General features: G+C 38.7%; 1 protein-coding gene across 1 annotated transcript in view; it reads left to right on the top strand.

Moving 5' to 3' along the window:
* Nucleotides 1–13477, top strand: part of LOC124041217 (glutamate receptor ionotropic, delta-1-like) — a 379802-nt gene that overhangs the window by 303919 nt on the left and 62406 nt on the right. Inside the window, exon 5 of the mRNA XM_046358554.1 lies at nucleotides 10179–10232. Coding sequence (XP_046214510.1) covers nucleotides 10179–10232 — 54 coding nt within the window. The remainder of the gene's footprint in view (nucleotides 1–10178; nucleotides 10233–13477) is intronic.

The following is a 13477-nucleotide window of genomic DNA, read 5'->3' as shown; positions in this document are numbered from 1 at the left end:
TTTCCGATTGTTATGAAAACTTGAAATCGGCCCTAATTAATGGACCATTCCGATTAATCGGTCTACCTCTAATTCATACGATATTTTCTTCAACAATCAATGGGTATGTTTCATTAATTTAGATGTTAAAAAAATGGATGAAACCCCTTTAAGGTGCATTTGAAAGATCTTCTCCAGTCTACTCTCTGACTGACATGTCACCTGAAAACACTTGAATACATTAAAAACATCAATTTTATCATTCATTCCGCAGGAGAAATTCAAACAAAAACACTTAAATATCAGCCATGTCTAAGGGTGTTATCTGTGGACTTGGTTTGGCATTTTGCTGGCAATATGCTATCACCTGACCTCTTCTCTCCCAAAACTCCCTGCTTGGCCAACTGTCAGCTCGGTTTCATATTACCAGTGGGAAGAACTCTAGTTTTCACACTCCCACTCTCCTCCAACACCCACAACTTGTGCTGTTCACACTATCCTTGCATCTCGCCCATACAACTGTATGTAATTAATATCAACTTATTGTTGAACTTTGGTCCCCCACCCTGCTACATCATTTCCTCTGTACTTGTTAAACCCACTCATCCATATGTAGCGAAGCCCACTATCCATATGGGCAGCATGTCTTCTCTGGGGGAGTAGAACAACTAGACCTGAAGGGCACGCTGTGTTGATCTACAGTACACAATAGTTGAATTTAATCTGGAGGACATTTTAAGAGAGAAAAGCAAAACATCATGTTCTCAGTCTACCTGTTCATCAAGCATAATGGACACTACTCTTTAGTATCTGCATCTTAATGTTCATTTCGTTCAACCAATATTGGGTGTTTTTTCCACCGAAATGGCCTTGTTTGTGTTATTGCCAACTATAATGGCTATTTTGAAGTAGAGTTATTCAGTGCTCTGTTCTAACTCCTCTTAGCACTGCCTTTATAGGTGTGATGGAAGACACTATAGATGGTTCATACACAGGTGGTTCAAAGGAAGTGTTGAAAAGGGGAGAGAAAAAGAGGTGGTGGGGACGCCAGGAGTCGTCTGAGCCTTAGGAGTCTGTCTGACGCTGTTCTACTCATCACATCCTGACAAGGCTGTCACAATTTAATAGCACCTTCCCTTTTCCCTCTGTGCTTCAGCTCTGTGCTTCAGCTTTGTTTTTCCTCTGCCTCTCCTGACAGCTCTATGTGGTGCATTGACTTCTTGGCAGTCTCACTAGTGAGAGAGTGTGAGTGTGTGAGCCCATAGCCTGCGGCAAAGATTAGAAGACTACCTATGCCTACCTGGTGGGTAGTGTTGTCTCCTCAGAGGCAATGTGAGAACTGGCCCCCAGTGCATGATGGGATTGAAAGGCTTCGACAGCCACAAGTACTCTACAATGACACAGAAGCGCAGGGGGCTTTGAATCCCCCACATCACTGCAATGGAAAAACTCCCCAACGTTGCCGCTAGTATCTTCACCGACACAAGCACGAGGCAAGTAGGCACATTTTCGTGCTGATTAAATGTAGGAATGGAGTGAGACTCTAAATTGGTATTAGTCAAAACTTTTCTATTTCACTAGCTATACCAGTGTTGTTCAACTTTCTGCAGAGCAAACTCTTTGTCCACTGGGAATCTATCCCATGCCATTCATCACTGAATGCTGTTATTAGTTGTGTCAATTAGATAGTGTAACATCCTTATAAAACCTTTAGATTACTGTTTTATCTGCCACAAGCTTTATTAAGAGGCTTCTCATGTGTATTACCCGCCCTCCCCCACCCCCCCGGCAGTTTCAGAAGAAGAAGATGTCTTTGTACCTCTGATCCGTTATTCCAGATTAATGGCTTTAAAATAGGGAGAGTGCCTGGGAAACAATTACAAGGATCAACTCACCTGAAAGCACTCCACCAGTTCTGTATACTGATTTCATTTTAGCCTGTTGTTTTTCTGTTGTCTATGCTGCTGCTGCTGCTGCTGTTGTTGCTTTGTGGCAGTGAATGCTCATGATTACTTTTTCTTGTGAATCGTGAATGACTGAGCAAAGTCAGTGTGTTTTTTTGAGGCTTGCTGAACGACCATTTCATTGGTCACGAAGATAAGGCCTTTACATGTAGGTATGTACAGTATGGAATCACTATATGTGATATCAGCATCATATTTATTGGGTAATTTCGTAACACTTGTAACTAGCTCCCCTATGTGTAGCTGTCACGTTCTGACCTTTATTTCCTTTGTTTTGTCATTATTTAGTATGGTCAGGGTGTGAGTTGGGGTGGGCAGTCTATGTTTGTTTTTCTATGATTTGGGGATTTCTATGTTTCGGCGTAGTATGGTTCTCAATCAGAGGCAGGTGTCATTAGTTGTCTCTGATTGAGAATCATACTTAGGTAGCCTGGGTTTCACTGTTTGTTTGTGGGTGTTTGTTTCCGTGTCTGTGTTTTCCACCACACGGTACTGTTTTGGGTTTTGTTCATTCCACGTTTATTGTTTTTGTATTCAGTTGTTCATGTGTACTATTTCTTATTAAAAGAACCATGAACACTTACCACGCCGCATATTGGTCCTCCGATCCTTTTCGCCTCTCCTCTTCGGAAGAAGAGGAGGTAATCCCTTACAGTAGCATTATATCCTTTTCAAACTAATTACAGATAAACACAAGGTATTGGAGTATTAATGTGTAAACCCATCCATTTTTTCAATAAAAATTCAATTGATGTAGCATCATAGATTCACAACATAAACCCCTTGCCGGTGTAATGCAAAGTTTATGTTCTGCTGTACGAAAAGGCACCTTGTTGATGTGTTATGTCTATCTTCCTACTGTGCCAAGACACTTTACATGTTTATCTTCAAGGTAAGTCTGACACTTTACATGTTTATCTTCGAGGTAAGTCTGACACTTTACATGTTTATCTTTGAGGTAAGTCTGACACTTTACATGTTTATCTTCGAGGTAAGTCTGACACTTTACATGTTTATCTTTGAGGTAAGTCTGACACTTTACATGTTTATCTTCGAGGTAAGTCTGACACTTTACATGTTTATCTTTGAGGTAAGTCTGACACTTTACATGTTATCTTTGAGGTAAGCCTGACACTTTATAGGTTATCTTTGAGGTAAGTCTGACACTTTACATGTTTATCTTTGAGGTAAGCCTGACACTTTACATGTTTATCTTTGAGGTAAGTCTGACACTTTACATGTTTATCTTTGAGGTAAGCCTGACACTTTACATGTTTATCTTTGAGGTAAGCCTGACACTTTACATGCTTATCTTCGAGGTAAGTCTGACACTTTACATGTTTATCTTTGAGGTAAGTCTGACACTTTACATGTTATCTTGGAGGTAAGTCTAAGACACGTTGTTAAAATGCAACGTATGTTCTTGTTGCTACAGATCAGCAAGTTCGACTTGACATTGAAGTCACAGCAGCACACGTTTCACACCATTAAATAAAGATGTTTACAACAGAGGGGTGCTAAATGACTGCGGTCATAGATATGAGAAGATCGAATTTCAATATTGAAACTATGTTGCAAATGTCGAGTGACAGACAGCAATGTTTGTACAACCCAAACAAAATGTTAGGCTAGAAGCAAGGGGGAATAATGTCTAGATGTCTGTTACAGTGGAGATCAAGTTAATGAATTGGCTGGATGGGAAAGTGGATGACCAGGGATTTCTCAGATGGAACAGAAACAAAAATGGGAATCTGGTTATCATAAGCTTACCTGTGCTAAACAAGTTTTTTAGTATAGCTTAAAACGCGTCTTGTTTTGACTGACCCATTGTAGAATGATGTTTAACGACGGCTCTGTGTTTGATATACAGCCTTTCTCTTGTCACGTATGCAGAAATGATCCTTAATAATGTGCTTGGAGGGTTAGAAGGCACACATGGTCAAGACTTTTGTTGTGGCATGCATGAACAGTCATATCGGTATCCAATCTGCCCACAAACACGCAGCAATCACTGTCAACTCAGTGTTTGAGATGCAGTTTTCTGACTGTGTGCGTATCAGAGGAGAACGGGGCTTCTCTTTCGCCACCATAATTTTTCACTATTGTGTTTATTGACGGAACATTTGTTATTGTATTATCGTCCTATTTGTTTCCACTGCTCCTGTTGTTTATCATGAGAGGGGCTTTGGTCTTCATTTTGAGGCTGACCTGCCAACAGACAGGTCTCTTGTTACTGCATTGAGAGCAGAGCATTAGGGATTCAGCTCAGGTGTAGCGTCACGAGCTACAAGCTGAGGGGAAGAATGCCTGAATGCAATGACAGATGGGAGCAGTGATTCTGTTTAATGTCACATGTGCACACTCTTCATGGGAGGCCTGGGTGGTCTGGAATACTGACAGGGAAGGACGTGGGTTGTCGCCACAAGTAAGCTATCACATACAGTGCCTTCAGAAAGTATTCACAACCCTGGACTTTTTCCACATTTTGTTGTGTTACAAAGTGGGATTAAAATGGATTTAATTGTCATTTTTTTGTAAATGATCTACACACATTCTTTGAACAATGCTTGGGTCAACATACACGTTAGTCCAGCTTCTCTCACATGAATGCCATTAGAAACAAACACTCGTTCCTCCATATCAAACGTGAATCTTCATCACTGCCAGCGGGTTGTCCTGACTTCCTATGTGCCAAACATTTCTGCTCTTTCCCAATCTAAAAGTGCAATTAGAAGAGAAGCCCTTGTGTGTGTGTTTCTTATGTTAAAAAAGAAAAGGTGTAAGACAGGAAATAATTAAATGAATAGATATAGAACAGAATGGCCATAATGATGGTCATTATGGCCAAACAGTTATATTTTTGTTTCATCAGACCAGTGGACATTTCTCCAAAAATGTCTCTCTTTTTTATGGCGGTTTTGGAGCAGTGGCTTCTTCCTTGCTGAGCGGCATTTCAGGTTATGTCGATATAGGACGTGTTTTTACTGTGGATATCTATACTTTTGTACCTGTTTCCTCCAGCATCTTCACAGAGTCCTTTGCTGTTGTTTTGGGATTGATTTGCATTACTCGCACCAAAGTACGTTCATCTCTAGGAGACAGAACGCGTCTCCTTCCTGAGCGGTAGGGCGGCTGCGTGGTACCATGGTGTATTGTTTGTACAAATGAGTGTGGTATCTTCAGGCATTTGGAAATTACTACCAAGGATGACCCAGCCTTGTGGAAGTCTACAATTTTTTTCAGAGGTCTTGGCTGATTTCTTTTGATTTTCCCATGATGTCAAGCAAAGAGGCACTGAGTTTTAAGGTAGGCTTTGAAATACATTCACAGGTACAACTCCAATTGACTCAAATGATGTCAATTAGCCTATCAGAAGCTTCTAAAGCCATGACACCATTTTCTGGAATGTTCCAAGTTGTTTAAAGGCACAGTCAACTTAGTGTATGTAAACTTCTGACCCACTGGAATTGTGATACAGTGAATTTTAAGTGAAATAACCTGTCTGTAAACAATTGTTGGGAAAATTACTTGCGTCTTGCACAAAGTAGAAGTCCTAACCGACTTGCCAAAATATAGTTTGTTAACAAGAAATTTGTGGAGTGGTTGAAAAACAAGTTTTAGTGAATCCAACCTAACTAAATCCGTCTGTGCGCGTGCCCCATCGTGCGCTATCGTGCTGGATGTCATAAGGTGAATGCACCAATTTGTAAGTCGCTCTGGATAAGAGCGTCTGCTAAATGACTTAAATGTAAATGTAAATGTGCATAAAATAATTTACATCAAACGCGATCACGACACGCAGGTTAAAATATTTAAAAAAAACTCTGAACCAAAGACATTAATTTGGGGACAGGTCGAAAAGCATGTATAGCAATTTAGCTAGTTAGCTTGCACTTGCTAGCTAATTTGTCCAATTTAGCTAGCTTGCTGTTGCTAGCTAATTTGTCCTGGGTTAGAAACATTGAGTTGTTATTTTACCTGAAGTGCACAAGGTGCTCTACTCTGACAATTAATGCACACATAAAACGGCCAACCGGATCGTTTCTAGTCATCTCTCCTCCTTCCAGGCTTTTTCATCGTTTAACTTACATGGCAATTGGCATCTAAACTCATAGTTTTACCATGACAACCGTCAACAGTTCATCTTTCAATCACCCACGTGGGTATAACCAATGAGGAGATAGCACTTGGGTACCTGCTTCTATAAACCAATGAGGAGATGGGAGAGGCAGGACCTGCAGCGCGATCTGCATTATAAATAGAACTGACTTCTATTTTAGCCCTTGGCAACGCAGACGCTCATTGGCGTGCGCGAGCAGTGCGGGTGCAATAATTGAATAACATAGATTACTAAATGTATTTTGTGACGCACGCGACCTGTCCGGTCTGGTCAGCATGTAAGTGTATGTAAACTTCCAACTTCAACTGTGTGTATATGTTTACATTATTATTTTATTGATTTTCGACCGTTTTCTAAGTCAGACGACATCCATCTAGAGTTTTCTAGGACCGTGTAGTAGTGTGTCCCCCATAACTACTACTGTACATTAATAAAATATCTCTTGCTGGGATTAATGACTAAAACCATAGCGAAACAGTGCAAAACGACTGTCAGCTCAACTTTAAAGCACTTCAAATCAAATGTAATTTTCACAAGTGTTTTTTTAGATTATAATTGTGTTTGTGCATTGTTTTTTATACCAGTCTTAGGAAGAGTAATCAATCCCAAATGTGTGTCCCCTGTAATGAAATAGTTGAATAGCCCTGCGCTAAGTTAAATAGGCTTTTCACTATACTAATGGAGATGAGTAGGCTCAGGTCTGAGCTCGTTTCCACAGCAACAGAGGACTATAGGAGATAAGGCCAGGGTCCCAACCATTGTGAGTATTTCATGAAGGGCCTCATTACGGCTTGGGTGCCTTTGTAAGACTGGCATAGAATTAAACAGTGAGCTTTTGACAACTCATCCTGGTCTATTCTTTCAAACGACTGTCTGATCTAAAGTTCTCCTGAACCCTTGGGATCACTGAATGGCTTCATTCAATAGAGAGATCCTCTCATTACTATATAGCAATACCAACGACCTATGTTCCAATTACTAGTAATACTGGTTGTGCCGTGTTACAGCACATCATTACAAAACAGTTCTCACACAGACTCTACATTAATATGATAGGAGTAACACCAACACAGTTCACGTGCTGTAGAAGAACCATTTATTTTATACCAAGCCTAGTATCCTAATGTGTATTTTTTTTACCAACAGTACTAACAAAACGTTCATTATAAAATGTTGTCAGAGTAAGATGTTTTTTTTTGCCTGTTGAATGCTCCAAATGAGGCAGAATACCTCTTAGCTCAAGGTGGAGACCATAACCCTTTATTCCAAGAATATTCTAGGAATATAACAATAACCTCCCTGGCTTGATTTATAAAGTTCCAATAAATCCATTATTATACTATCATTATTATCATTATTATACTTCCAGCATTAATAAGCTTCCTGTGCTGTAATGTGCCAGATAACAAATAAATAAAGAAGTAAACGTGTTAAACTTTATAAATTGTTGTTTGAGTCTAGACCGTGTATTCATACAAAAAAAAAGGATTCACAACAGATCCTAATTTGAGCTAATAAGAAACTTTAAACAGTTTGATTGACACCATATGGGAAAGCAAAACGTGTTATTTCCACAATTATTGCCAATTAGACCATTTGTTTTGCTAATTGCCAATAATGAAGGGAAACTGTGCTTGTCTCTTTGTGTGAAACAAAGAAAAATAAAAAAAATTCCCTGCTTTTGGCAGGTAGTTTAATAAGCTCTGAGAACAACAAATGTTGCTGCTGAAATGCATCTGTTCTGACACTACATAGAAAGTATGCAGCAGAGTTGTGCCCTTTGCCTTTTGTTTAATCAGGTTTCCTCTCAACCATGGGATGCAGTGATCCAGTTTCATTTGTAGGCATAATGACTTGTTGCACTTATTGGCCAAAAGCAAAACACAGACAGCCTGAGTGATTCTGGCTGTGTTTACAGATTAGACAAACAATCTGGCAGGGTTTTGTTTTTATACTCAAACAAGGGATCCACAAGACACAGAGACATTTAGAATGTACAGTACATTCGCTGCATTTACATAGGCAGCCAAGCTCTGATCTTTTGCCCAATTAGATCTCATTAGTCAATAGACCAATTAGTGGAAAAGGTCAGAATTGTGCAGCCATTGCATAGTGAATATGGACACAATTGAGGATTCCGTACCATTATATTCAATGTCAAGATGCTTCAAATATAATGTTATAGCTTCACTCACCAACCTTTGGGAATTCATCTCAGTGCATTATTTCATAACGAGGTCAAATACATACAGAAATGTGAGTTACCATCCAACTCTGAACAACAATAAATATTTGCTTTCCTGAGACCTTATATCCTCAAATGCTCAAATCCGCCGAACAGCAATTCTCTTTTTAAATCATGGAGTTCTATATTATGTTCTTCTTAGTGTTGACTAGGTGTAAAGCCAAGCCTCAGAGCCCTCACTTATGTCACTAGATCTAACTGTGAAACTCAGTTACATTAACATTATAGCATATAATCATTCTCTGATGTTGATTCTCCTGATTAAGCATTTTATGCCAAAACCTTATTTCTCTACAAAGCTTAATTTAGAATAATTTCCTCAAGTCGATGGAAAAATGTAAAACACAACTGAATTCTCGACAAGATGTGTTGCTGAGATGTGACCGGTAGGTCACAAGTTCTTGTTGTTGCCATAGTGTGATAATGTGTGAAACTAATCAAACTGACAGTATAAAGGACAAACCACATAATGATGTTTGAGTCCATATTTAAGTTCTATAGACAAACAGCTGTCAATCCCACACAGATCATTTGTCCCCCAAAAAGTCCATGAACCTCATAACCTTTTAACTTGATGACGTCAAATTCCTGGTGTGACTAAGGTCGACGTTGTTTACCATACTGTTGCTATTGTTGGCGCTGAACTGAGGCTAAACTAGGAGGACCGTTTGCCCCAATCATAACCTTTACCCAGCTGGCGCACTAACATAGCCCCCTTCACTTTGTTATTTACATTATAGAATGTGACAGTTTTCATAAGAAAAGTACAAAGAACTGTCTGCTCATTCTAACGTCACGGTTATCCTTGGGGACCAGACCAAGGCTTTTGCTGCCAGGCTTTCATACGCACCAAACAGTATGTATTGTATGTGCCTAAATGGATTACTCAGATGCACAAATGGGTTTGTTGATTTCTTCTATGGTAAGGACTGTTTCACTGCAATTTATGTTTTTCCTTCTGGAACACTCGAGCATTGTGAAATCACTTCTATTGTCTGGTGAGTAGCATTGTGCTGTGTAGGTCAAACTATGATAACCGATGTGATAATCTACCTGCCTGTTCCAAGACCCTATTGCCTACATCTGGGTGGGAGATAGTTTGGCTCCAACTCTCAGACACAGGATATGATCCAATGACACAATGTTCATTGTTTGTACATTGCTGAATACGTCTGTAGAGAGTCACTAACTCCAGCAGCTGTTTGCTATATTTCTTGTGTCTCTATCGATAGCGGCGGGATATCTGTTTGAATGCAAGTGTGTCTGAATGGCATATGGCCCGTTAATTTCAGAGTGAGTAAGAGGCAGACCACTTCAATCGTGTAGATAAATATTACTCTTGTGTTCAGGTGTCTCTGCAATATTCACAAAGACCAAGCTGGAAATGAGGGACATTAAAATCAAATTATGACTCTTGCAAGGTTAGAAGATCGATCGGCAGCTTTCGGGCTGTGCTGGGTGCTGTTATTGATGAGCACACTGTTGTTAGGTAAAATGGTGAAAGCTTTGCAGTTATATGTAAGGATGATATGGGGCTATCAATCTTAGTTGCAGTATAGCAAAGGGGATCATTTGGAAGCTAATGACAGCAATTTACAGAAGAGGACAAGCGTAGAGATGGTAACCATGACAGATGTCATGCGTGAATAGTCATGTGATATGTGATAGAACCATTACGACGGAGCACTCACATTATGAGTGCACATACAGAATATTGTGAAGAGCCTAAGTAATGGGGAATGAGTAACCATGGTGAACCATTTGAGCATGTGCACTTGAGTTCGGACTCACTACTCTTATGTTGTTAAAATAATATTTTGTGAAACACAGAAAATATTAATGTTCCCCCCCTTCTTCTCTCTGTATACAGGCTGTGGAAACCAACCTGGCATCAAAGGACAGCCACTGGGTTTATGCCAACGAGGTGAGACCAAAACCAATACAGCATATTTATACATTTCATATGGATGAAAATCAATAATGCTCTCACTCTGTTCTCCTCCATATTTAGACTCATAAACAGTATTAAAGCTCTCACAACATGCCACTTCTCTTCTGTCTTTCTGAGGACATTTATACAATATTGACACAATCACTCTTATTTATTGCGTATTCACAGCACTTTGGAAGCCAAAGTCGGTTTTTACATGTTATTTGTTGATATGAGATTGGCCTAAATGGTCTTCCAAATGGACTTTAACATCACTAAATGCCAAGCACTTTGTGACTACTAAACACTGTGCTCTCTATCCTGCCTGAGAGCAGCTGGGTACATTGATTCAGGCTGATTTGCCGATAAGGACCATCATCCATCTGATGTCCCAATGCTAATGGGAAAAAAACATGTTCCTACCATACCTGGATGTCTTTTATTAGCATGTATGTACTTACAGAGTACACTGTAAAATTGACCTAACCACGAAACCACAGTAAACTCACCCACACATACACATGAGCACACACACGCACACACACACACACACACACACACACGTGTTCTTGCGTGCGGACGCACGCCGCACGCATGAATGCGTTACAAATAAAGTAAAACAGGAGGTTAGTAAGCACCTTAATTGGAGAGGAGGGGCTCGTTGTAATGGCTGGAGCAGAATGAGTAGAATATCATCAAATTCCTCAAACACATGGTTTCTAGGTGTTTGACACCATTCCATTCGCTCCATTCCGGCCATTATTATGAGCCATCCTCCTCTAAGCAGCCTCCTTTGTTATAAACATTGACGAGGTGCACAAACGGGCTGATCTTCATCATTATACGAATGACAAGTCCTTATCTTGCAACTCGACTCCAACATCCTAATCATGATGCATGTATTGATCTTACATTCATCTTGTGAATTTGATTTATTAATGTACCTCATAGTATCTTCCTATTTAGGCGCCCGTAACTCCTGTTAGACGCAGTAGTAAAAAATTAAAAGTTAATCTGTTATTTATTTTGTGGCAGGCAAACACATTCCTTTTTGCTTTAAGACAATTATGATCGTGTCACCACCAAGACATTAGATTTAATAGCATCAGACAGCAGAATGTATGAGCTAATTGCATGTTCATTTCTCCATCACTTCCTTAATGATTGACACGATGTGGCATATTGTTGAGTTATCACTCCTCACTATATTAATGAATAGGACGGGCTGTACCTGAGTACTTTGAAATGACACCCCCCCTTTCTTTCTCGATGAAAGTCAAGCGTACACTACCGTTCAAAAGTTTGGGGTCACTCAGAAATACAGTGTAGACATTGTTAATGTTGTAAATGACTATTGTAGCTGGAAACGGCAGATTTGTTATGGAATATATACATAGGCGTACAGAGGCCCATTATCAGCAACCATCACTGTTCCAATTGCATGTTGTGTTAGCTAATCCAAGTTGATCATTTTAAAAGGCTAATTGATCATCAGAAAACCCTTTTGAAATTATGTTAGCACAGCTGAAAATTGTTGTTCTGATTAAAGAAGCAATACAACTGTCCACCTTTGAAAAAACAAGTTTTAATGACTCCAATCTAAGTGTATGTTAACTTCCGACTTCAACTGTAGATATTCTGTTAAAAATCAGCCGTTTCCAGTTACACCAGCCAGTTACAACATTAACAATGCCTACACTGATCAATGTTATGCTATTTTAATGGACAAAACGGTAGGGTATCTGATGCCACTGTGATCACCTTGAGGAGGGAACGACAAAGGCAAACTATTTTTCAATCGGCCTTTTTCGATGCTGGCAATGTATTTTAACATGGAGTACACAACATATTCAACTTGGAAGAGAAAAAAGGAGGTGGTGTAATACGGAATACTGTAATACTGATGTAAAACCTGTAAAAAATACAGTGATTGGCTATTTACCAAAAAAATACCAGATGATTTGATTGACCTTCTAATTAGAAGAGTGGGAGCTGAAATGGTGCACTTAATAAGCCTACTTATAGTTCACTCTCAATCACTATATATAGTGCATTCTGAAAGTATTCACTTAATAAGCCTACTTATAGTTCACTCTCAATCACTATATATAGTGCATTCCGAAAGTATTCACTTAATAAGCCTACTTATAGTTCACTCTCAATCAATATATATAGTGCATTCTGAAAGTATTCACTTAATAAGCCTACTTATAGTTCACTCTCAATCACTATATATAGTGCATTCTGAAAGTATTCACTTAATAAGCCTAATCACTATATAGTGCATTCTGAAAGTATTCACTTAATAAGCCTACTTATAGTTCACTCTCAATCACTATATATAGTGCATTCCGAAAGTATTCACTTAATAAGCCTACTTATAGTTCACTCTCAATCAATATATATAGTGCATTCCGAAAGTATTCACTTAATAAGCCTACTTATAGTTCACTCTCAATCACTATATATAGTGCATTCTGAAAGTATTCACTTAATAAGCCTACTTATAGTTCACTCTCAATCACTATATATAGTGCATTCTGAAAGTATTCACTTAATAAGCCTACTTATAGTTCACTCTCAATCACTATATATAGTGCATTCTGAAAGTATTCACTTAATAAGCCTACTTATAGTTCACTCTCAATCACTATATATAGTGCATTCTGAAAGTATTCACTTAATAAGCCTACTTATAGTTCACTCTCAATCACTATATATAGTGCATTCTGAAAGTATTCACTTAATAAGCCTACTTATAGTTCACTCTCAATCACTATATATAGTGCATTCCGAAAGTATTCACTTAATAAGCCTACTTATAGTTCACTCTCAATCAATATATATAGTGCATTCCGAAAGTATTCACTTAATAAGCCTACTTATAGTTCACTCTCAATCACTATATATAGTGCATTCTATTCACTTAATAAGCCTACTTATAGTTCATTCAATCACTATAATAATTCCGCACTTAATAAGCTACTTATAGTTCACTCTCAATCACTATATATAGTGCATTCTGAAAGTATTCACTTAATAAGCCTACTTATAGTTCACTCTCAATCACTATATATAGTGCATTCCGAAAGTATTCACTTAATAAGCCTACTTATAGTTCACTCTCAATCACTATATATAGTGCATTCTGAAAGTATTCACTTAATAAGCCTACTTATAGTTCACTCTCAATCACTATATATAGTGCATTCTGAAAGTATTCACTTAATAAGCCTATA

Source organism: Oncorhynchus gorbuscha, linkage group LG08 (assembly GCF_021184085.1).
Source record: "Oncorhynchus gorbuscha isolate QuinsamMale2020 ecotype Even-year linkage group LG08, OgorEven_v1.0, whole genome shotgun sequence".
Classification (NCBI taxonomy): Eukaryota; Metazoa; Chordata; class Actinopteri; order Salmoniformes; family Salmonidae; genus Oncorhynchus; species Oncorhynchus gorbuscha.
Note: the sequence above shows the minus strand (reverse complement) of the source record. Positions and strands in the feature narration are given on the sequence as shown.